This window comes from Odocoileus virginianus, chromosome 2 (genome assembly GCF_023699985.2).
Source record: "Odocoileus virginianus isolate 20LAN1187 ecotype Illinois chromosome 2, Ovbor_1.2, whole genome shotgun sequence".
Lineage (NCBI taxonomy): Eukaryota > Metazoa > Chordata > Mammalia > Artiodactyla > Cervidae > Odocoileus > Odocoileus virginianus.
This window is the reverse complement of record NC_069675.1, coordinates 46087691-46112183: the sequence shown is the minus strand read 5'-3', so window position 1 is coordinate 46112183 and position 24493 is coordinate 46087691. Positions and strand designations below refer to the sequence as shown.

General features: G+C 40.3%; 1 protein-coding gene across 2 annotated transcripts in view; it reads right to left on the bottom strand.

Annotated features, from left to right (window-relative positions):
• Nucleotides 1-953: 953 nt before the first annotated feature.
• Nucleotides 954-24493, bottom strand: part of LOC110134792 (charged multivesicular body protein 3) — an 81324-nt gene continuing 57784 nt past the window's right edge. For both annotated transcript variants that reach the window (XM_020889470.2, XM_020889469.2), the window contains 4 exons: nt 20647-20826; nt 6452-6573; nt 2872-2986; nt 954-1486 (listed from right to left, as the gene is read on the bottom strand). In XM_020889470.2, coding sequence (XP_020745129.1) covers nt 1341-1486; nt 2872-2986; nt 6452-6573; nt 20647-20826 — 563 coding nt within the window. In that variant the 3' untranslated portion in view covers nt 954-1340. The remainder of the gene's footprint in view (nt 1487-2871; nt 2987-6451; nt 6574-20646; nt 20827-24493) is intronic.

Genomic DNA, 24493 nt, shown 5'->3' with positions numbered 1-24493 from the left:
TACAATACTGTAAAGTAATTAGCCTCCAACTAATAAAAATAAATGGAAAAAAAAACCAAAACCTGACTGTATCCTGAAGGTGAAATCAAGAGTAAGAGGACAGTGCCCTGGATTGGAGAGTCCAATTTTGCAGGATGAGAGGAAAAGGTCCTTACTGCAGCACATCCTATACATCCACATTTCTCCATACAACCTACAGAAACCAACCAGGGGGACAGTGGCCAGGTTTTTTTCCTACCTGTGTAGGGCACGTAAGACATGGACCAGAGGGATTTGGGTTGAACCCCAGTTCTGCCACTTTATGATTTAGAGCATGTCACTTCAGCAAGCTGAGGTGTTTTCCTAATCTGTGAAGACTGAATGATCACATATGTTCAACAGCTTTGTAAACTGTCAGGCCCACACAAATATAAGTTGTTACTGCTGAATGATTTAAAAACGTCACTTAGAAATGTGTGAATTGTTTACACTGCATGACTGCACCATGCCCCTCTCATTGGTCAGCTCCTCACTTTGAGAAAGCACTGATATGTATGCCCATATCCCATACATCCAAGACAACCAGCTTAACACAGGAGAAGGCAATCAGAGGTTGAAAGAGGCCTAACCCCACCACTGTCCACAACCTGCGTGAGAAGGAAAAAGCTGCAGACACACACACCTGCCTCAGGCCAATATAATATAGCCACCCAGCCCACAAGACAAGGGGTCAACAATTCCCAAGCATCCTTTTGCTTATACAAAGCTGACAAACATGGGAAGAGTAGCTGGCACAGCACCCTGTGGAGGCTGAGGAGCAGCGTCCACTGAGCTGAGTGCCTTCCGCTGAGCTGCTGAGTCCCACAGGCCCTGCTGTAACACCTCCTCTTTTCATGGCTGACACAGGACATAATTTGGGACAGGAGACACCTTGCAAGTTCACTGTACCTGACAATCTATGATAAGACCAAGTGTTAAAGCAGAAATTTATTAAAATCCATTTATATAGTGTTTTACAGACCAAAAAAAAGAAAATACAGAGTCCTCAACATTCAGGCAATCAACTCTTTTCTCTGAAGTGCCTTGTGAGAAGACAAGACTTCTTTGCCCTCATCCCTTAAAAAGATAACTTCTATTCATACTCCTGAAAATGATGCATTTATTACACCACCTCTCAAGAACAATCTCACTGAATCCCAAAGCCTCTGAAGAGAGAGAAGAGAGATTAGCAGAGAACCTTCTCCAGAATGCAGTGTCTCACCCAGAGGTGTAGTGCAAGAGACACAGAAATGGCAGAGGCTTCAAGGAGTGTGCGCCCGGTGACGGGGCCAGGAGGAGAGCCTGCAGCCAGCTGGGGTGCCCTAGCTGCGAAGTGTGGCCAGACGGGACTGCATGGCCTCCAGGGCCTCTTCCTCCTCCTCCTCGTCTTCTGATGCAGCCATCGCTCCTACAGGTTCAGGCTCTGGGAGGGCGTCCGTCACCTTACTAGGTGCTTTGCCTAAGGCCCCTGTAAAGAAGAAGTACACAGGTCAACAAAACATCAGCTTAAGCAGTGCTCCCTCATTTTCTCTGTCCTTCATACCTGGTTCAATTTGACAAGAAACAGAAAAGGTGCAACGAAATAGCTGTTTTGGTGGGGTTACTATGACAAATGTGCACAAACATGAACTTCTAACAAAGTCATAATAACTAAAGATTTTGATTTTAAGAATTTTGATTCTGAGGCTCTTGACCTAAATCCCTAAACATTAGTGAATACTTAATTTTCAAGATTCATGAAGATGTTAAATATTCTCTCTCAGTAAAACTAAACTGTTTCTAAATCATTACAAAACATTTTTTTGGAGCCTTCTTTCCCCCAATAGTTGAAAACAAATAAAAATTAAATCTAGTCAGTTTTGTTATTAAACATAAAACTCAGAAAGTCCAGAAGTGAAAATACAGTTTAAAAGCTCATGAACCATCACTTAGAGAATCTATTATTTTTATTTATCCCCCTGCTACACTTTTTTAATAGATGTATTTTTTTAAACAATAGTGTATTTCAGTAACAGTGCTTTCCTCACATATTATGAACATCTTTCCATGTCAATAAATACATCTCTGTGTAACAACTATGACACGTTCCATTACCATAGATGTAACACAATGGATTTAACCAATATTCTACTATTAGGCATGTAGCTTGTTTCAAACTTTTCAATATTATCAATAATACTACTACAGACATCCTTGAGCTAAATCTTAAATTACTAGAATAAGTTCCCAGAAGCCAATCTGTGAGCTCAAGAGCTTTGCTACTGCCAAACTGCTTTCAAGAAAGCCTATACTAGTTTAAGCTCCTGACAGCATAATATAGGACCAAAAAATTCTGTATCTTTGTATTTTATAAAATATGGTTATAGATATTGTGCTTGTTTTTCAAGTAATAACTTGCATAATCTAAAGTAAGAAATGTGGAGGCTTCCCAGGTGGCTTAGTGGTGAAGAATCTCACTGCCAATCAAGGAGAAGCAGGTCTAGGAGGACCCCACATGCTGAGGAGCAACTAAGCTTGTGTGCCACAACTACTGAGCCTGTGCTCTAAGCCCAGAAGCCACAACTACTAAAGCTTGTGTGCCCCAGAGCCCATGCTCCACAACAAGAGAAGCCACTGCAATGAGAAGCCAACACACAGCTAGAGAGTCCCCATGCTTGCCACAACTAGAGAAAGCCTGTGGGCATCAACAGAGACCAAGCACAGCTAAGTATAAAATAAATGAAAATTAAAAAAATAAAGTAAGAAATATGGGAGGGAGTTAGAATCTGAAGAAAAAGCTACTAGTTAATCTTTTGAATGCAGGAAGGATGGCCACAAAAGGACAGGATAAAGAGGAAGGATCTCAGGTCATACCTGCGGTGATTTCAAACAGAATTCTGTCAATTTCCATTTCTGCTGCTTCTTCCATTTCTTCTTGATCATCCATACTTTCAAAAGTGTCCTCTAACATCTCTTCTATGATCCCAGCCTAAATATAGAATAAACCATGTCACTTCCCACAACTGTTAAATCCACTCCCCGCAGATGTCCCTGTGGGCCCAGCGCACCAACTGAGCTCTGTGGTCTATGAGTCCAGTCTACCCTTCCCAGGTCTAAGCCACAGGAAACACCACATGCTATCTGCCCTCTCTGGAGCAAGTAAAAAGCCAAAGGGAAACTGCTCTCCAAATTTAGTACTAAGGTTGGAGGGGGTCCTCTATCAGCAGAGTTTCACAGAGTAACTCAGAGAGAATAGTGCAGCATGTGGGGAACAACCTGCTGAGAGGAGAGGGTGCTGTCTCAGGAAGCATTTGCCCTGATGTAGCAAATCTATGAGTGCAGAAGTTGAGACACAGTATCAAAATAGGCTGGAGTCACAGCAGACACTATGATAACAAATACCAAGAGCAGGGTGGGGCTCCATGGAACCCAGAAAAGGCCTGTACTTCAGCAGGTCCAAGTGATAGCTGTTGGCCTGGCGTCAGTCTGATGGGTCTGGCAAGGATCAGTCAATTCACCAAAACCTGAGAGAACTGATAAGTCAACATTTCTGGACCGAACCAGGCAGTGCCCACACTCCCTACAGTGAGCCCCATGCCCAGCAGCCTGATGCCAGCCAATCAGCCTACTTCATTCTCAAGAGCACAGCCCCGCTACAGACGCAAGAAAACTGCTCTCTAACACCGGCCAACGGTCCCCCTCGCTGAGTAATGTCATGCGAGCAAGAGATTACGCGTGGCAGCTCCAGCCCTTGCTACACCGCACTCAGGCAGGGCATGACCCTCACCAACCGTGCTGACGGCGTCAGATTTAAAGCAAGCCCTCTCTCCTGCTGTCAGACCACTCAGGTGACTCTTAATGTATGAATCTAGCTAGTTCTACATTCTGCCCACACTCAGACCCTTTTCCTCCCAACCAAAATGAACCAACAAATTCACATTCAAGGTTACAAGTGGAGCCCTCCGGCCTGGGAGAATGGATCTTACTGCTGGATCAATACATATTAACTCGCTTAAGAGAGTCCAGGGGAACCTGACTCTAAGAGCCTTCCACATCCTGGAGGAATAAGTGGCCATTCATTTATTCATTCATCTAGCTAGCAATCATTCATTCACCAAATGTCTGCTTTGTGCCACAGATAGCCCTGGATCTGGGAACACATGGAATGAGTAAGATTGTGTCTTTGTCCTTGATGTGCTGGGACCCCAGCAGAGGCTTCTGTTTGCACCTGGAGAGGCATCCTTATATGAATTCAGGAAATATTACCTACTACATACATGCCTTCCTCCAAAGCTATATTATTTTCAGTGCTCAGAAACTTTTGTGGAAGAGATTCCATTTTCTAAAATCAAGACCCCACCCTCAGATCTCAGTGGCTTATGGGTCAGTGAGCAGACGTGAAGTCACTCCAAGAATGACCATGTCACCCAGCTCTAGATGGACAGACATCACAACATGGGGTGAGACACCCACGTATCACTCTCAGAGGATACATCCCACTAAGCTGGTTCTGTCCTGATTACTGCTCAGGGATTCCTCCTTCCAAAGACCTGGGTTCTGGGCTTTTGATGCTGCCTTTCTTTTCTATCAACTTTCTTCTCCTGTTCCCCTCTCCTGGGACTCGGAGCCCTGTTTACAACTCAAGTTCATACACCAAATTCCTAGGAGGAAGGGAGGCAGCTTCTCTGCACAGCCACATATGAGAATTCTCTGGCCATGAGTTCAGAGTTGTGAAGCAGCACTGATGGGGCCCTTCCAGCACCATGTCCTCTGACGTAGCTCAGACCTTTGTGCTTCAACCCCAGACCTATCCTCTCCTACCAAGGTCACTCAGGTAAGTCACCTGGCAACTCTCAAGACTCAGTTTCCTACTCCTGTGTAAAACAGGGGAAAAAATACCAGCATCTCAAGGTGGCTGGAAGAACTCTCCGGGAGAGCGTGTGTGCTGCACCACAGGCGGCTGGGGGCTCAGTAACAGCACCCTCCTGAGCCCTGTCCCCCATCCAAAGGCCACTGGTGCAGGGCCCTGCCAGGCCCTGGTCCTGGGGCAGCAGGTGTTTACTCCTTTCTATTTGGTTCTCAGTTCCTTTATCTGGGCTTCCCTGGTGGCTCAGATGGTAAAGAATCCACCTGCAATGCAGGAGACCTAGGTTTGATCCCTGGGTTGGGCAGATCCCCTGGAGAAAGGAATGGCAACCCACTCCAGTATTCTTGCCTGGAGAATCCCCATGGACAGAGAAGCCTGGCGGGCTAAGTCTATGGGGTCACAGAGTCTAATGCAACTGAGAGACTTTCACTTTCTGGTCTAAGACAGGGGTTAGCCAGCTACAGGCCAAACCCAATTCACTGCCGACTTTTACAAATAATATTTTATGAGAACACAGTCATGCTCATTTGTTTACATATTATCTACAGCTACTTTTAAACTACAAAGTAGAGTAGAGTAGTTACAACAGAGACCTATGGCCCAGAAAATAAAAAAATACATTTACTATCCAGCCCTTTATAAAAAAACTTTGCCAACCCCTGGTCTTGAACCACCTGCCTTGCCTGCTTCACTAACACTCCTCTGGTACAAACAGAGGAACCTGGGTTTTCTTCTGTTTCCTTGTTCACCTCAGAGCCCATAATCCTGAGCTCCCCAAACTCTATAGACAGTTGCTTCCTGGGTCACCCACCTCCCCTGGAGATCTAGATATACCACTGCTTCTTCTAAGGAAAAATGGCAATCTGACCCAGCCTCTGCCATGCTCGGCTCAGACAATTTCGGTGTTAATGGCCTCTGTCCTCCAGAGGAATGGATAAAGACAATGTGGTATATAAAATACAATGGAATATTACACAGCTATTAAAAAGAATGAAATAAGGCCATTTACAGCAACATGGATGGACCTAGAGAGTGTCATATTGAGTGAAGTCAGTCAGACAGAGAAGGAGAAATATCATATGACATCCCTTATACGTGGAATCTAAAAAGAAATGACATAAATGAACTTACTTACAAAACAGAAAGAGACTAACAGACTGAGAAAACAAACTCATGGGGGGAAGGTCATGTACACACTGCTATATTTAAAATGGATAACAAACAAAAACCTATTGTATAGCACATGGAACTCTGCTCAATGTTATGTGCTAGCATGGATGGGAGGAGCGTTGGGCGTAGAATGGATACATGTATGTGAATGGCTGAGTCCCTTCACTTCACCTGAAACTATCACAACACTGTTAATTGGCTATATACCAATACAATTTTTGTTTTGTTTTGTATTTTGTCCTGGTGTTAAAAATAATAATAACAAATAAATTACAAAAAAAACCCCACAGCTTCTATCCTCAAAATCATTTCTGCTGGGTCACAATGACTCGTCTGCCCCCGTCCACACTGGCCCAGGCTCTGCCGCTGGCTGATTCCTAGTGCTCTGGAAGAGGCACAGGGTCAGCCCCAGGTCACCTTCATCATCTCTTTGGACAGCTCCCGCATGGTGGCCTGGATTTCCGGGATCTTCACAAGACTCTGCATGGCCTTCATCACTTCTGTACTCTTCTGCAGGGAACCAGCCACTCGCAAAACCGCTGAAAGGCAAAGATAACACGATCACTCAACACAAGGTGGCACAGGATAGAATAAAGACAGGCAAATCACAAGCTACTCTAATAAAAGTCAGCGGGGGTGGGCGGACTCATAAAGCTATTTATGTACCTGTAGACTGCATGACTGTGCTGGCTGACCGAGACTGACTTTGCTAAACTGGGTGTTACTTTGGCTACAACAGGTACAAGTTCTTCAGGCACACCAAGACTCACATCTGAAGGCCCGAGTCTGACCCTGAGGGAACGAAGCTAGCTAGGAACGACTGTGACATCAGGACAAGTCACACACAGAAGAATGTCTCTAGGCCTTGCAGGGCCAGACTGGAAAAGAGGCTTTGGGCAACGCAAGTAACGCTTCCCACACACCAGTTGATGGATCGCAGCTGCTCTGGAGGGACCTGCCACTGGTCAACAGGAAAATGAGAGAAAATGTCAGTGTAAGGTGGTTACAGTTAGAAAAAATTCTCTATAGTCCAAGATCATACACATACTATATATTCTTCTTTTCAATATTTATTTATTTATTTGACTGTGTGGAGTCTTAGTTGAGGCACACAAGATCTTTCGTGCAGCATGCAGGCTTAGTTGCCTTGAGGCGTATGGGATCTTAGTTCCCCAATCAGGGATCAAACCTATATCCTCTGCATTGGAAGGTGGATTCTTAACCCCTGGACCATCAGGGAAATCCCTATATTCTTTAAAAGAAATCATGGTAGTAAAAAATTATGATTTCTGCCCTCTAAAGTTTTTAAAATAGAGTCAAAATAGAGGTCAAAATAGAGTTGTTCACTTCAGTTGCTCAGTCATGTCTGACTCTTTGCGACCCCATGAACTGCAGCACACCAGGCCTCCCTGTCCATCACAAACTCCTGGAGTTTACCCAAACTCATGTCCAGAGTCAGTGATGCCATCCAACCATCTCATCCTCTGTCATCCCCTTCTCCTCCTGCCCTCAATCTTTCCCAGCATCACGGTCTTTTCAAATGAGTCAGCTCTTCACATCAGGTGGCCAAAGTATTGGAGTTTCAGCTTCAGCATCAGTCCTTCCAATGAACACCCAGGACTGATCTCCTTTAGGATGGACTGGCTGGATCTCCTTGTAGTCCAAGGGACACTCAAAAGTTTTCTCCAACACCACAGTTCAAAAGCATCAATTCTTCGGTGCTCAACTTTCTTTATAGTCCAACTCTCACATCCATACATGACTACTGGAAAAACCATAGCCTTGACTAGACGGACCTTTGTTGGCCACCCTTCAAATCTGTTTTGAAATTTCATGGGACTAAATGTTCTGAGAAATGCCTCACGTTCATCTGTTCGCCAAAACAGGGCCCCCAGCTACACTGGGAACTACCACCCATCTACTTCTATCTGAATCCAGACTCCAGGAAGCTGTCGCAGCTAAGGAAAACAAGGTGCAAGTAAGTGGATGACCAGAGAAGTGCCCATCTGACAACGCAGCATTTTGTGATTTTTCTACAGGAATAAGAAGTTCACTAGTTGCAGAGAATACTTCACTTCCCTTGCACTCTTAATTTCCTGTGAAAAGGGAAGAGGTAGTCCGTCTGTATGGCTAAAATAGGAATGAATTATGCTATTATAATGACAAAAAAAAAGACAAATTCTAAAGTGTTGAAGTTACTACTGATTGTTGTAAAAAAGGTAAATGATTGGAGGAAGAGAAGAAAGGTAAAAATAAAGCAAATTCCACATAGTTTTGTTTGAATGATAAAAGTTGGATGTCTATACAGGCCGATGTTTTATCCTAATTTGCATCCTGAGTCCGTATCCCAGAGGGAGTGGCTCTGGGATTGAACATGACATGTGTTCAATAAAGTTTTTTGAAATAGCAAAAATAAATGGAAACAGAAAAACATGGTGTGACAAGTGTTAAGTTAAATACTGAAACATTTGCATTTTGAAAAAGGTATGAATTACTGATTGCTAAAAGAAATAAGAAAAGGAAGACTCAATATAGTGGGGAAAAGATGAAGCAAAACTGAACTTAGAAACAAAACTAATTCCAACAATATTTAATTTGATAACTAGTCAAGGACTGGTAAAGTGGATTTTTAAAAGGACAAAATAAATGTATATGTACCCTGGAATCTCAAAACCAAAAAGATATGAGAAAAATAAAAGACAGGACCAAAATATTTTTTATGTTACACAAGAAAAAAAAAAGCACGTGTCAGAAAAAAAATTGTTTTATAAGTAAACATAGTTATCCCCACAAGAGGATGAGAAAACAAGCCAAAAGCTGGAAGAAAAGATTTTCATCAGACATTTATGATGAAAAGGATTACGGTCTAACATATACAAAGAAGTCTTAAAGCTCTTCAAGTGTCATATTTACCATTGATGATAAATATCATCTATGTCATATTTATTATCTAATATAAGTATCTATAGTTATCATCAATAAGGAAATTAACAACCCAATGAAAAACAGGCAGGATACCTAAACAACCAACTCACAGGAGACATACAGATGGCAAAAAAAAGCACACATAAAAAGATGTTCAACATCCTATGTCATTAGGGAAATGAAAGTTAAAACAACAATGAGGTACCAGTACACATCTATTAGACTGGACAAAACCCGAAACTGATATCAAATGCTGGTGAGGATGTGGAGCAATAGGAACTCTCAAACATTGCTGGTGGGAATGCAAAATGGTACAGCCACTTTAGGAAACAGTTTGTCAGCTCCTTATAAAACTAAATATACTCTTAACATATGATTTGACAATAGCCCTCCTTGGCATTTACTCAAAGGAGTTAAAAACTTATGTCCACACAAAAACTTGCACATGAATGTTCACAAGAACTTTATTCATCATAATTGCCAAAACTCAGAATCAACCAAGATGTGGCTTACAAGTAAACAATAATGGATAAACAGAGTGTGGGACATCAACACAGTGAATATTAATCAGCACTAAAAAGAAATGAGCTTTCTTGAAAAAACATGGAGGAAACCTTATATGTATATTACTAAGTGAAAGAAGTCAATCTAGGACTTCCCTGGTGGTCCAGTGGTTAAAAATTCACCTGCCAATGCAGGGGACATGGGTTCAGTCTCTGGTCTGGGGAGATTCCATATGCCATGGAGCAACTAATAAGCCCATGCACTACAACCACTGAACCCATGTGCCTAGAGCCTGTACTCCACAAACAGAGAAGCCACTGCAATGAGAAGTCTGTGCACTGCAATGGGAGAGTACCCCCCACTAGATGCAACTAGAGGAAACCCATGTGCAGCAATGGAGACCTGCTGCTGCTGCTGCTAAGTCACTTCAGTCGCGTCTGACTCTGTGTGACCCCATAGATGGCAGCCCACCAGGCTCCCCCGTCCCTGGGATTCTCCAGGCAAGAACACTGGAGTGGGTTGCCATTTCCTTCTCCAATGCATGAAAGTGAAAAGTGAAAGTGAAGTCGCTCAGTTGTGTCTGACTCTTAGTGACCCCACGGACTGCAGCCTAAGAGGCTCCTCCACCCATGGGATTTTCTAGGCAAGAGTACTGGAGTGGGGTGCCATTGCCTTCTCCAAATGGAGACCTAGCACAGCCAAAAATTAAATAAGCAATTAATAAGCATTTTTTAAAAAAGAAAATCGAAAAGGCTACATACAGTATCATTCCAAGTATATATGACATTCTCGAAAAAGGGAAAATTATGGAGACAATAAAAAGATCAGTGACTGCCAGAGTTAAGGGTGGGATGGATGAACAGGCAGAGCACAGAAAATTTTCAGCTGTATACATTTCACAGTAAAATAAGAATCTCCAAAAATAAAAAGGTTAATATTCTACAGCAAACATAAAGTTAGCATTATAAAAGCTAGCTGACATTTAAACTGAGAAAGGTCACAGTCACACAGAGAGGGTTGTGAAACACATGAGCACTTCATGCTTACAGCTCTTTGTGCTTTCGATGATGGCTATTCTGACTGGTGTGAGGTGATACCTCACTGTAGTTTTGATTTGCATTTCTCTAATAATGAGCAGTGCTGAGCATCTTTTCATGTGTTTATCAGCTATCTGTATGTCTCCTTTGGAGAAATGTCTGTTTACATCTTTTGCCCACTTTTTGATTGGGTTGTTTGTTTTTCTGGTACTGAGCTGCATGAGCTGCTTGTATATTTTGGAGATTAATACTTTTCATTTGCTATTACTTTCTCCTATTCTGAGAGCTGTCTTTTCACCTTGTTTATAGTTTCCTTTGCTGTGCAAAAGTTTTTAAGTTTAATTAGGTCCTACCTGTTTATTATTGTTTTTATTTCCATTACTCTAGGAGGTGGGTCATAGAGGATCTTGCTGTGATTTATGTCAGGAAGTGCACTGCCTATGTTTTCCTCTAAGAGCTTTATAGTTTCTGGCCTTACATTTAAGTCTTTAACCCATTTTGAGTTTATTTTTGTGTATGGTGTTAGGAGGTGTTCTAGTTTCATTCCTTTATGTGCAGCTGTCCAGTCTTCCCAGCACTAACTTACTAAAGCGGAGAAGCCTGGTGGGCTGCAGTCCATGGGGTCGATAAGAGTTGTACACAACTGAGCGACTTCACTTTCACTTTTCACTTTCATGCACTGGAGAAGGAAATGGCAACCCACTCCAGCGTTCTTGCCTGGAGAATCCCAGGGACGGGGGAGCCTGGTGGGCTGCCGTCTATAGGGTCGCACAGAGTCGGACACGACTGAAGTGATTTAGCAGCAGCAACAGCAACTTACTAAAGAGGCTGTCTTTTCTCTGCTGTATATTCTTGCCTCCTTTGTCAAAGACAAGCTGCCCATAAAGGTTCTAGTAATTTAATATAAAATAAGTATAGTATTTAATATAAAATAAGTCATAGGGATGTAATGTACAGCACAGGGAATTATAGTCAGTAATAATGCAATAACTTTGTAGGGTAACAGTTATTAGATTTACTGAGGTGATCAAGTTGTAAAGTATATAAATGTCAAATCACTATTCTGCACATCTGAAACTAGTATAATACTGTATGTCAATTACACTTCAATAAAAAAGAAAAAAAGCCAGTCCCAAGAGGTTACTTACATACGGGCTGATTCCATTTATATAACATTTTTGAAATAATAAAATTATAAAATTAATGTGGCAGCCAGGATGGGAGAGGAGTTTGGGGGAGAATGGATACATGCATATGTATGGCTAAGCCCCTCAGCTGTTCACCTGAAACTATCACATTTTTTGTTAACCTGCTATACCCCAATACAAAATAAGAAGTTAAAAAAAAAAACAGATTAATGATTGCCAGATATAAAGAGGGGGTGCACAAAGCTTTTGCACAACAAAGGAAACTATAAGCAAGGTGAAAAGACAGCCCTCAGAATGGGAGAAAATAATAGCAAACAAAGCAACAGACAAAGGATTAATCTCAAAAATATACAAGCAACTCCTCCAGCTCAACTCCAGAAAAACAAATGACCCAATCAAAATATGGGCCAAAGATCTAAACAGACCTTTCTCCAAAGAAGACATACAGATGGCTAACAAACACATGAAAAGATGCTCAACATCACTCATTATCAGAGAAATGCAAATCAAAACCACAATGAGGTACCATTACATGCCAGTCAGGGTGGCTGCTATCCAAAAGTCTACAAGCAATAAATGCTGGAGAGGGTGTGAAGAAAAGGGAACCTTCTTACACTGTTGGTGGGAATGCAAACTAGTACAGCCACTATGGAGAACAGTGTGGAGATTCCTTAAAAAACTGGAAATAGAACTGTCATGTGACCCAGCAATCCCACTTCTGGGCATACACACCGAGGAAACCAGATCTGAAAGAGACACATGCACCCCAATATTCATCACAGCATTGTTTATAATAGCCAGGACATGGACGCAACCTAGATGCCCATCAGCAGACGAATGGATAAGGAAGCTGTGGTACATATACACCATGGAATATTACTCAGCCATTAAAAAGAATTCGTTTGAATCCGTTCTAATGAGATGGATGAAACTGGAGCCCATTATACAGAGTGAAGTAAGCCAGAAAGATAAACACCAATACAGTATACTAACGCATATACATGGAATTTAGAAAGATGGTAACAATAACCCTATATGCAAAACAGAAAGAGAGACACAGATGTACAGAACAGACTTTTGGACTCTGTGGGAGAAGGCGAGGGTGGGATATTTTGAGAGAACAGCATGGAAACAAGTATATTATCTAGGGTGAAACAGATCACCAGCCCAGGTTGGATGCATGAGACAAGTGCTCGGGGCTGGTGCACTGGGAAGACCCAGAGAGATGGGGTGGGGAGGGAGGTGGGAGAAGGGATCGGGATGGGGAATACATGTAAATCCATGGCTGATTCATGTCAATGTATGGCAAAAACCACTACAATACTGTAAAGTAATTAGCCTCCAACTAATAAAAATAAATGGAAAAAAAAAACAGATTAATGATTGCCAGATATAAAGAAGGGGTGGGGGTGGGAAGGAAGTGGGTGTGGTTACAGATGTGCAGTATGAGATAGCCCTGTAGAGATGGAAACTGGAAGAATTCTAAAACTTGACTGTATCAATGCTGACCTCCTGGTTGTAATACTTACTTTAACTCTGTAAAATGTTACCATTGGGGGAAAATGGGTAAAGGGTATACACAGAATCTCTCTGTATTATTTCTTACAACTCCATGTATGTGAATCTACAATTCTCTCAAAAAGCTTAATTTTAAAAAACCCTCAGAAAAGAGTATATAAAAACAAAGCAACATTATGTTACCATGTCTGCTAGAGATACAAATGAAACACACACACATACACAAATACAAATTCTGCTGTAAATTATAACAATGACCAAATATGGAAACAAAGCAGCTAAATATAGATTTAGCTTCATAATCATAGATACAAAGACCAATGGAAATATTATCTGATCTCAATAATTAAAGTAACAAAATTACAAAGCTGTTTCCACTTATCACAGGTTCTTGTGGCAATTATAGCTAAATTTAAATAAATCAAAAAATTAAATATTAAAGATGGCATCAATAGCAAAATGCAATTCCCTGAGAGCAAGGGCCCAGGGGAGCAACACACTCACAAAAGCCATCTTAAACATGGCAATTATAAGCAGAATGAACAGTTATAAGAAAATATGGAGTCTTACAACGATGTTTCACAAAGTTAAGTTAAAGTCACAAAGTGTCCAACTCTTTCTGAACCCATGGACCATATAGTCCATGGAATTCTCCAGGCCAGAATACTGGAGTGGATAGCCTTTCCCTTCTCCAGGGGATCTTCCCAAACCAGGGATCGAACCCAGGTCTCCCACATTGCAGGATTTGTTACCAGCTGAGTCACCAGGGAAGCCCATTACAGGGATAGGTGAGGTTTAAGATCCCAGAGGGCTGACTACCTCCAGTCACTCTCACCTAATGCCAACCATGGGCACTCACACTGCACTTACAGCTGAGTAAAATAATTATTCCTATGAATAATGACTAGAATCAAATATAAAACAAATGGAGACAATCAATTCATGAGAGAGATTTTTTCACACTTTAAAATTTTTCTGTCTATATTGTATTTTGTTTGTGCAAAGGAAAAATATTTCCTATGAAAAAGATGAAGCTCTACAGAATTTGAATTTATAAAGTTTTGTCCCCATTAAACTCTTTTAACTCTCCATTCTCCTCTCCCTCCACCTCTTGGCAACCACCATTCCACTTCTCTATGATTCTGACTATTCTACATACGTCACAGAGGTGGAATCACATAGCATCTGGCCTTTGGTGACAGGCATACTGCACTTAGCATAATGCCTTCAAGGTACCCCAAGATGTAATGTATCAGAACTTCCTCCTTCTTTTTTAAATTTTAAATATTTGGCTGCACCCTGCGGCATGTGAAATATTAGTTTCCTGAACAGGAATTCAACCATTGCCCCCTGCATTGGAAGGCAGAGTATTAACTACTGGACCACAAGTGAAAGTGAAAGTCGCTGTTGTGTCTGACTCTTTGTGACCCCCCCATGAGCTATGTCCATGGAATTCTCCAGACCAGAATACTGCAGTGGATAGCCTTTCCCGTCTCCAGGGGGTCTTCCGAACCCAGGGAAGTCCCCAAAACCTCCTTCCTTTTTAAGGCTGAATAGTAGTCCACTGAACTATATATACTATGTTTTGTTTATCCATTCATCCTTCAGTGGACAACTGAAATGTCTTTACCTTTTACCTGTTATGAATAATGCTGCTATAAACATGGACGTAAAAATATCTGTTTGGAGTCTCTGCTTTCAATTCTTACTTATCCAGAAGTGGAATTTCTGGACCGTATGATAATTTTGTTTCCCGCCCCAGCTTCTTAGCTTCTCTTAACTTTCTCTCCCAACCAAAACATACTTATCATCTGTCTTGTTCTGCAAGAAGCTGCTGTCAGAAAGTAACACTTGGAAAACATCTAATCATGACAATGTATTAATAGCTGACAGGGCTTAATACACCACCCCTCCCAGGGTCATCTGCATTTGAAAAGAGAAACATCTTAAGGAGAAGAAATGACTTCATCAAATGGTGGCTTTTCAAACAGTAACAGGCTCAGGGTGGGATGGGGACATGGGAACTCATGTCACAGTATTTCTAGCTTTCTCTTTTCTCACTCCCAAAATGTAGACGTCCCCCTCCCTCTCTGTTCTGGGTTCTAGTATCAGTTATCTTCTCTGTTGTATTTAATTTGCCAACAGACAACATCCAACTATAAACCCCCTCAACAACCCTGACTGGGGACTCCTCCGGCCAGGCACTGTGCTGAGGGGCTGGGGGAGCAGGGCGACCCGCAGGAGCCAGTCTGGACAGCCCCAACGAGAGTCTTCTGTGTCTCTTAGGCCTGCTTCTCCCCTCTTCTAGGTTTCCAGGGTCTTTTAATGCCCTGTGCTCTTTCTAGGTTCAGGATTTGAAGCACCTTAGGCTTATTTCTACCTTCACCACGTTCACTTACTTGGCATGCAGAGCAGTTCTCCAATGTCCTCTCTCCCCCTCATCCCACCAGACTAACCCAGCTGGGCCCTGACCATCCCCTCTCAGGTCCCCCTGCCTCCTGCCTGGCTGCACCTGCAGCTGTGCTCACAGTACTCCATGAGGCCCTCTCCTGTCTAGGAGATGAAGTCACCACCCTCAGCAGAGCTCTCCAAACTCTGACTGCAGATTACCTTTCCAGCCTCACCTCCCACTACCCTGTCAAGCACTCGTGTCACACTGAATCAAGGGCTGTTTGCTAAGCACAGTCTGAACTACTTCACCTGTGCCTCCAGGACCCCACTGCTCTACCGGGACGCCTCTCTGGTTCTCCCTCAGAGCTCTGCTTCTGCACTACCCACTGCAGCTGACATGCAAGGCCTCCACATTTGAATCTGAAAAGCCCTGCTCTCCTTAGAGCTGTCCCAACTGTCTTCTTCACCGTCCTGCTCATCTTTTCCAGCCATCCTTCCCCCTTGCTCCCAGGTACCCCAACCTCCCAGAACTACTTCCTTCAGGGTTCAAATACATAGTTCTTTTGGCCCTAGGGTCTTCACACAAGTGACTGACACTCTGGGTGGAATAAGCAACCCCCCACCTTAATTACTCATCCTTCAGATATCATCAGAGACTGAGACCCTTGAGTGCATTTCCCTTTTATAGTCTCCTAGTGCTCATTACAGTGTACATTTATAAATACTCATTTACTTATTAAGTTTATTATTTTATTAGGTATGTTTCTTTTATTAAATTTATTTATTTTTGCTTTTTACTCCAAAACTAGAGGCCAGTGACTGTGTCTGTACAGTTCACTATGTCTGGTGCCCTGAAATATATCTGGCATATAATAGTGGCTAAAAGAAATGGATTTATTACATGAATTATCATTTTTCTCTTCGTAGCTTAAACTACCTGCCTGAGAAGACTGCAGAAGCTTCTTATGAAACTCAAACTTAATCCAACCTCTCCATTCTCTTCCCTCCCTCTCTCGTAAAAAGAGGAGAGAGATAAGGAAGAAAAGGGTGGTGGGGAGAAGGCGCTCTGAGAAACAATGCAAGGAACATAAAAAAAATTCTAAAAGCTATTAAAGAGGTAGGGAATGAACTAGGAGTTAGGGTTAGTAGATGCAAACTATTACATACAGAATGGATGGAAAACAAGGTCCTACTACCATATAGCACAGGGAGCAATATTCAATGTCCTGGGTAAACCATAATAAAAAAGAATGTATATTAAAAAAGACTATCAATAATAAATAACAAATTATATTCATGAAATAAGAATAAAATGATATTTTAAAAAGATCAGAGAACTCTTTTCCAAAAATTAAAATTAAGATGGCTAAAATAAAGAATTCATGAAAAGAAACAAAAAATAGAGACAATTTAGAAAGTGTCAGAAGGCAGAACACAAAGACAAAGTTGATGATGGTAACAAAAATTATATTTAGAACCCACACGTATAGCAGTTACCAAGGGCCAGGCACTGAATTAAGCCTCACAACTACCCTATGAGAAAGGTACTATTATTATTTCCAAAGTGAAAACAGGAAAGATTAAAAAAAAAATTATAAAGGATCAGCCCAGGAAATCTAGCATTTGACTAAAATCTTTTCCTATCAGAAATAAACAGAAAATACAGTGGAAATGAAATGATCACATTAACATGCCCGAGAATTGAAAGACCAAGGAACAGACCCATGTGGAAACATCTGCAGAAGAAACTACATGAAGTCTTGGATTCTCAGGGGAAACATAGGGAGAAGTCTGGGATACAGATGAAGTGAGGCTAGCCAAGATGCTTGGATGGGCATATTAATTTTGACATACCATTAAGAATGAGTGGAGATGCCAGCTATACCCTGCAAGTCAGGCCTGAAGATAAAAATCTGGAAATCAATGGCATTTAAAGGCATGAGGTTAGATGAGCTCACCTACAGGGAGAAAGGAAAGATGGAAAAGAGGAGAGGAGCTAGAAAAGATATTTTAACATAAGTATCAAATAGCAGATATTTTACTTTGCAGGTGTGGTAAAGCCATAAAGACTATATATTTGAAACAAAAAAATATGTTGTTATGGGTATATATTTAAAGAATAACAAGCTCTTGACTATGCTGTTTGTGTGTTATGTTCACTATTGGAAGTACATGCTACAGGAGAAGAGATTTTTTTCACATAGATTAGTGAATATTTGTGAGCTATAATTCCTTGAAAAGATATTTTGGGATCAGTACATAGGAAGAAAAGGTGAAGAGAAGAGTGTGATCAAGCCCACTAGTTCCCAGAGAGATGTTATAACATTTCTCAAAAATTAAGAAGTCTGACAACGGCTGATGAAAATGTTCAGAAAAAAGAACCCTCATCAGCTGCTGGTGGGAATACAAATTAGCCTCTTTGGAGAGCAATTTTGCCGTTCTAGTAAAATTTAAACCCAGCTATTTTTAATGCAGCAATTCTACTTCTGAGGATATAACTGTCCTAAAGAAACATGTGCAAAAGTGAAAAGACATTCATAGCAGCACTGTTAGTAATAGTAAAAATTGAAAGCTTAAGTGTTCATCAATAGGGAAAAGAAAAATAAAATGTGATACATTCACAGAATACAATACCACCTAGCAGTTAAAAATATATATTTATCATCTCAAAACACATTCATCATTAAGTTGGTATGGTAAATATCATGCCAAAATATATTCTTACATGGGTATATTTCATCCTCACAATGATAAATGGGAAACAATGCAGAATGAGACACAAAGTATAATACCATTTATACACATTTTAATAGTCATGATAATGGTTACTTCTGGGGATGCTGAAAGAGAAGGGAATGGGATTGGAAAGATTTATCAGACAAGCTTCAAGTTTAGTAATACTGCTTTCTAAAATAAAAACTGACGCAAATATAATAAAATGTCAAATTTTATTGATTCTGGGTGTTAGATACACGTGAAAGTCGCTCGGTCTATCTGACCTTTGTGACCCCATGGATATACAGTCCATGGAATTCTCCAGGCCAGAATACTGGAGTGGGTAGCTGTTTCCTTCTCCAGGGGATCTTCTCAACCCAGGGATCAAACCCAGGTCTCCCGCATTGCAAGCGGATTCTTTACCAGCTGAGCCACCACAGAAGCCCAAGAATACTGGAGTGGGTAGCCTATCCCTTCTCCAGGGGATCTTCCTGACCCAGGAATCAAAGCAGGGTCTCCTGCATTGCAAGTGGATTCTTTACCAGCTGAGCTACAAGGGAAGCTCTTGTTAGGTACATAAGCTATCCATATCTTTGCAACTGGGGAGAAGAGTCTGTGTGTATAGTGCCTGATTCATAGGAAGAGAAAACGCAAAATAAGCTAAATGTTTTCTGATGTTGATCCAGTAAAGGAAACATTGAAAAAATTTAGAATAATTTTATCATGGTCAACGGAACACGTACCTTTTCAGCTGGCTGCAGAAAAAAACAGAAGTAAATACGAACCTTTCACTGATGGCTGTAAAGGGTAAGTGTATTTAGTTTTCAAAATAACAGTAAGATTACACTATTTCTCTCTGGTACTGAATACTTGGCTTGTCCAAAAAGTGTATATGTAGGTTATTTATCCAATATTTAAACAGCCTAAACATATCACTTTAGGACTGAAATAAGTTTTTAAAAGTTAAGAAGATACAGTATAAATAGTTTGTCTTATTTTTTTAAAACTCTTTCTCAATTCATGGATTATTTTCTTTAGTATCTGGAGAAAGAAACTGATATATTCACTATTGCTGCTGCTGCTGCTGCGTCACTTCAGTCGTGTCCGACTCTATGCGACCCCACAGATGGCAGCCCACCAGGCTCCCCCGTCCCTGGGATTCTCCTGGCAAGAACACTGGAGTGGGTTGCCATTTCCTTCTCCAATGCATGAAAGTGAAAAGGGAAAGTGAAGCACAGTAAAAATAAAAACCCACATCCAAATGTTAAAATTGAACATAAAGAAATACTTTCAGAGCCAAATACAACCAAATAATGAATCAGGCATTCATCTGGCACCAGCCTCTAAACTGAAACATTCAAGTCTTCTAATTCTTGAATGTGATGTACTCATCAGAATAGTAACTGACAGAGTTGAAGATGCTGTTTGTTTTTTTTTCTAGCCACGCCATATGGCTTGTGGGATCTTAGTTCCCCGACCAAGGCTTGAACTTGGGCATTGGTAGTGAAAGCATGAGGTCCTAATCATTGGACCACCAGGGAATTCCCTGAAGATATTCTTTAGTGGAAAAATTTCCCTGTAATTTCAGAGTCTGTACTCTGTCGAATTATCTGACAGTCATCTGCTGCTATTCTCAAAGAACTCTAGTTCTGGGTTTAGGATTTCTTCATTTAGCCAAAATTAAGTAAGAAAAGAAACCAACTGTATGTAAAATGTAACCTGTGCCTCAAGCTGTCAGTGACCTGGAGAAAGATGCCTGTGAAAGATGGCAAACCATATTATACTGGATCCTGAAACCTAAGTAGATTAGTAGGTTTCTTCTTAAATATTATAATGATTAAAAAAAAATTAAGTCCACATATACACTGAATACCTAATACATAGCTGGCAGGTTGCTAAAATGTAAGAAAGACTCAGGCTGAGGGCCAGAGATGAGGCAGAGAAAGAGGGGAGTAACAGCCAAAGCCAAGCTTAGACTATTTAAAATCCTACTTAGGGCAGCTCTGGGTCCAGGACAGAGGAAGCTCTTTCTTCGTCCTCCCTCCAAGGCCTGGGCCCACTTCTTATTGCTAGGACTCAACCTTCAGATCACTTTTCAACACTGTTCACATGAGGAAATGTCTAAATTCTAAATGAAGTAGGTTGAGGTGTAGATGTTCCCATTACTTCAACAATACTGGCAAAAGAAAATCAATAACAGTAAAATAAAAATGAAAGTAATAAATATTATTTTGCTTTTGTGTAACTCCCCAACCAAGACAATATAGAGAATAAATGCCAGAGCTCAGACGCTTCTTCCTATTCAAGGAAACTAGTGTTATGATAATGGCAAGAGCCTCAGTTAATGAGGTGGTTGTAAGAACCGCTGTCTTACCCAGCTGGTTCTTCATCCCCATGAGCACTGAGTTCATGTGTGCTTTGGATGCGTAGAGCTTGCTCACAGCCTTCCTTGACCTGATCATCTCCTTGGCCAGAACCACACAGACATCCTTCTGACCCTTCTTGGCAGCATCTTTCACAGATCGTTTCACTTTTTCTTCTTCTCTTTGGATATCTAAATTTAGGACAGAACACAAAACACCAAAAGATTAAGGGTAAACCAGGAGATGGCATCACTGACTCAATGGACATGAGTTTGAGCAAACTCGGGGAGATAGTGAAGGACAGGGAAGCCAGCATTCCATGGGGTCGCAAGGAGTTGGACATGACTTAGGGACTGAAGAACAAAAAGGAGATTTACCAGCACTGAAATCTGTTCTCATTGTGATCTAAATGTGTCTATTAAGTAGGAAACAGGAGGATATAAACCAAATAAAAATAATAGATCATTTATAATATTATTTCTAATATCACATTAAAGTATTATAAGTGTAAATAGAAAAAAAATAAATCCTATTACACCAGACAAAATTTCAAAACTGGTTTTGCAGGCCCATTCTAACATCTGTTGGTACTGGTATTACGGAACCTGCAACTTAAGGAAAGCCTGAACGTGCTAAAAGTATTACAACACAGCGTGATGACTTACTGACATACATCATGAAATGATGATCATGGTAAGTTTAGTTAATATCCATCATCTCATACAAATACAAAACACAGAAAAACATTTCTTCCTTGTGATGAGAACTCAGGATTTATTCTCTTAACAGCTTTCATATATAATATACAGCAGTATTAATTATATTTATCCTGTCATACATGACATCCCTAGTGCTTATCTTATATTGGAAGTCAGTACCTTTTGACTATCTTCATCCAATTCTCACTCTCTGCAAACTCAACCTCTGGTGACCACAAATCTTATCTCTTTTTCTATGAATTTGCTTGTTTGTGGTTTTTTGAACTATAAGTGACCTACAGCACTATGATAGGTCCTGGTGCACAGTGTACATTACAAAATGATCACCACAATAAGTCTAGTTACCATTCATCATCCTATAAAGATATATTATTATTACTGATTATATTTCCCACTCTGTACATTTCATCCCTGTGATTCACTTATTTTGTAACTGGAAGTCTGTACCTCTTGATCCTCCTTATCTATTTCATTCATTCCCCTGCATCCCTCCCCTCTGACCACCCATTTGTCTCTGCTTCAGTAACTGTTTCTGTTTTGCTATGTTTGTTCATTTGTTTTGTTTTTTAGATTCCACATATATGTGAAATCATATGGTATTTTCTTCTCTGTCTTATTTCACTTAGCATAATTCTCTTGAGGTCCATCATGCTGTCACAAACAAGATTTCGTTCCTTTTTATGGCTGAGTAATATTCTAGCACATATATGTATACACATACAACATCTATCATGGGTACTGAGGTTGCTTCCATATCTTGGCTACTGTGAGTAATGCTGCAGTAAACATAGGGATGAATATATCATTCCAAATTAATGTCTTTGTTTCCTTTCGGAAAATACCCAGACACATAACTGCTGGATTATATAGTAGTTCTAGCTTTTTGAAGAACCTCCATGCTGTTTTCCATAGTTGTTGCACCAATTTACATTTCCATCAATATTGCACAGGGGTTCCCCCTTCTCCCCATCCTAATCCAACAATTTATTTGTTGTCTTTTCAATAATAGCCATTTTTCACAGGTGTGAGATAGTGTCTCACTCTGGTTTTGATTTGCATTTTCCTGATGATTAGTGATGCTGAGCATCTTTTCATTTGTTTGTTGGCCATCTGTATGTCTTCTTTGGAAAAATGCCTATTCAGGTTCTCTGCCCATTTTTAAAAACAGTTTTATTGCCTATTTGAGGTCTTTTATGTTTCCATATAAATTTGAGATTATTTGTTCAGTGAAAAATGCCACTGGAATTCTAATAGGTACTGAAATGAATCTATAGATGACTTTGAGTAGTACGGTTATCTTAACAATTCTTCAAACTCATTCACATGGTATAATTGTTTGTGTCATTTTCAGTTTATTTCATCAACATCTTACAGTTTTCTGAATACAAGTTTTTTACCTCCTTTGTTTGATTTACTCCTAGGCACTTTATTCTTTTTGATGCAATTGTAAATGGAATTGTTTTCTTAACTTCTCTTTCTGATCTCTATATTAATTTTGTATCCTACAACTTTACTGAATCCATTTATTATTTCTAGTAGTTATTTGGTAGTATCTTTAGGGTTTTCTATACATAGTATCATGTCATCTTCAAAGAGTAACAGTTCTTCTTCTTCCTTGCCAGTTTGGATCATTTTATATCTTTTTCTTGTCTGATTGTGTGGCTAGGACTTCCAAGGCTATGTTACATAAAGAGCGCAAAAGTGGGCCACCCTGTCTTATTCCTGATGTCAGAGGAAATGCTTTTTTTCAGGTTTTCACTCTTGAATATGACATTGGCTGTAGGTTTGGCATAGATAGCCTTTATTATGTTGAGTGATGTACCTTCTCTAGTCCCTTTGTTGAGTTTTATATCATAAATGGATGTTGAATTATGTCAAAAGTTTTTTCTCTATTTATTAAGATGACTGTATGATTTTTATTCTTCAGTTTATTAACGTGGTATATCACAATATATATTTGCATAAACTGAACCATCCTTGGGATAAAATGTCACTTGATCATGGAGTATAATCCTTTTCAATTTACTGCTGAATTTGGCTGGTAATATTTTGTTGGGGATTTTTGCATCTATGTCCATCAGTGATACTGGCCTGTATTTTTCTATTTTGTGTGTGATATCTTTGTCTGGTTTTGACATCAGGGTGATGCTGGCCTCAAAGAATGAGTTTGGAAGTTTTCTTTCCTATTCAAATTTTTGGAGTAGTTTAAATAGGACAGATCTAAACTCTTCTTTAAATATTTGGTAGAATTCACCCATGAAACCATTTGGTCCTCAACTTTGGTTTCTTGAGAGTTGTTTTCTTGCTGATGTAATTTCATTACTGGTTAATAGGTCTATTCATATTTTCTATTTCTTCTTGAGTCAATCTTGGAAGACTCCATTTCTAAGAATTCACCCATTTCTTCTAGTAATCTGTCCATAAGTAATCTCCTATAATTCTTTGTATTTCTCTAGTGTCAATTTTAAGTTCTACTTTTTCCTTTCTGATTTTATCTCCTAGGCCCTCTCTTTTTCTTGATGAGTCTAGCTATAAATTTTTAAATTTTGTTTATCTTCTCAAAGAACCACCTTTTACTTTCACTGATCCTTCCTACTGTTCTTTAAAATTTTCTATTGCATCTATTTTTGCTCTGATCTTCTTTATTCATTCCTCCTACTAACTTTGGGTTTGCATGTTGTTTATCCTAGTTCCTTTAGGTGTAAGGTTAGGTTGTTTGAAATTTTTTTCTTGTTTCCTATGGTAGGCTTATATTGCTATAAACTTCCCTCATAACTGCTTTTGCTGTGTGCCACAGATTTTGGATTGCTATGTTTCCATTTTCACTTGACTCCACATAAATATTTTTTCTTTTTTGCTGCACTGCATGGCTTGTGGGATCTTACTTCCTCAACCAGGGATCAAACCTGGGCCCTAGGCAGGAAGAGAACAGAGTCCTAACCACTGGACTGCCAGGGAATCCCCTGACTCTAAGTGTTTTTTGGTTTCTTCTTTTTAAGTCTTCAGCAACCCACTGGTTTTTGAGTAGCATACTGTTTAGTCTCTATGAGTTTGTGTTTGCAGTTTTTTCCCCCTTGTAGTTGATTTCTCATAATATTGCAGTCTCATAGCACTGTAGTTAGAAAAGATGGCTGATACT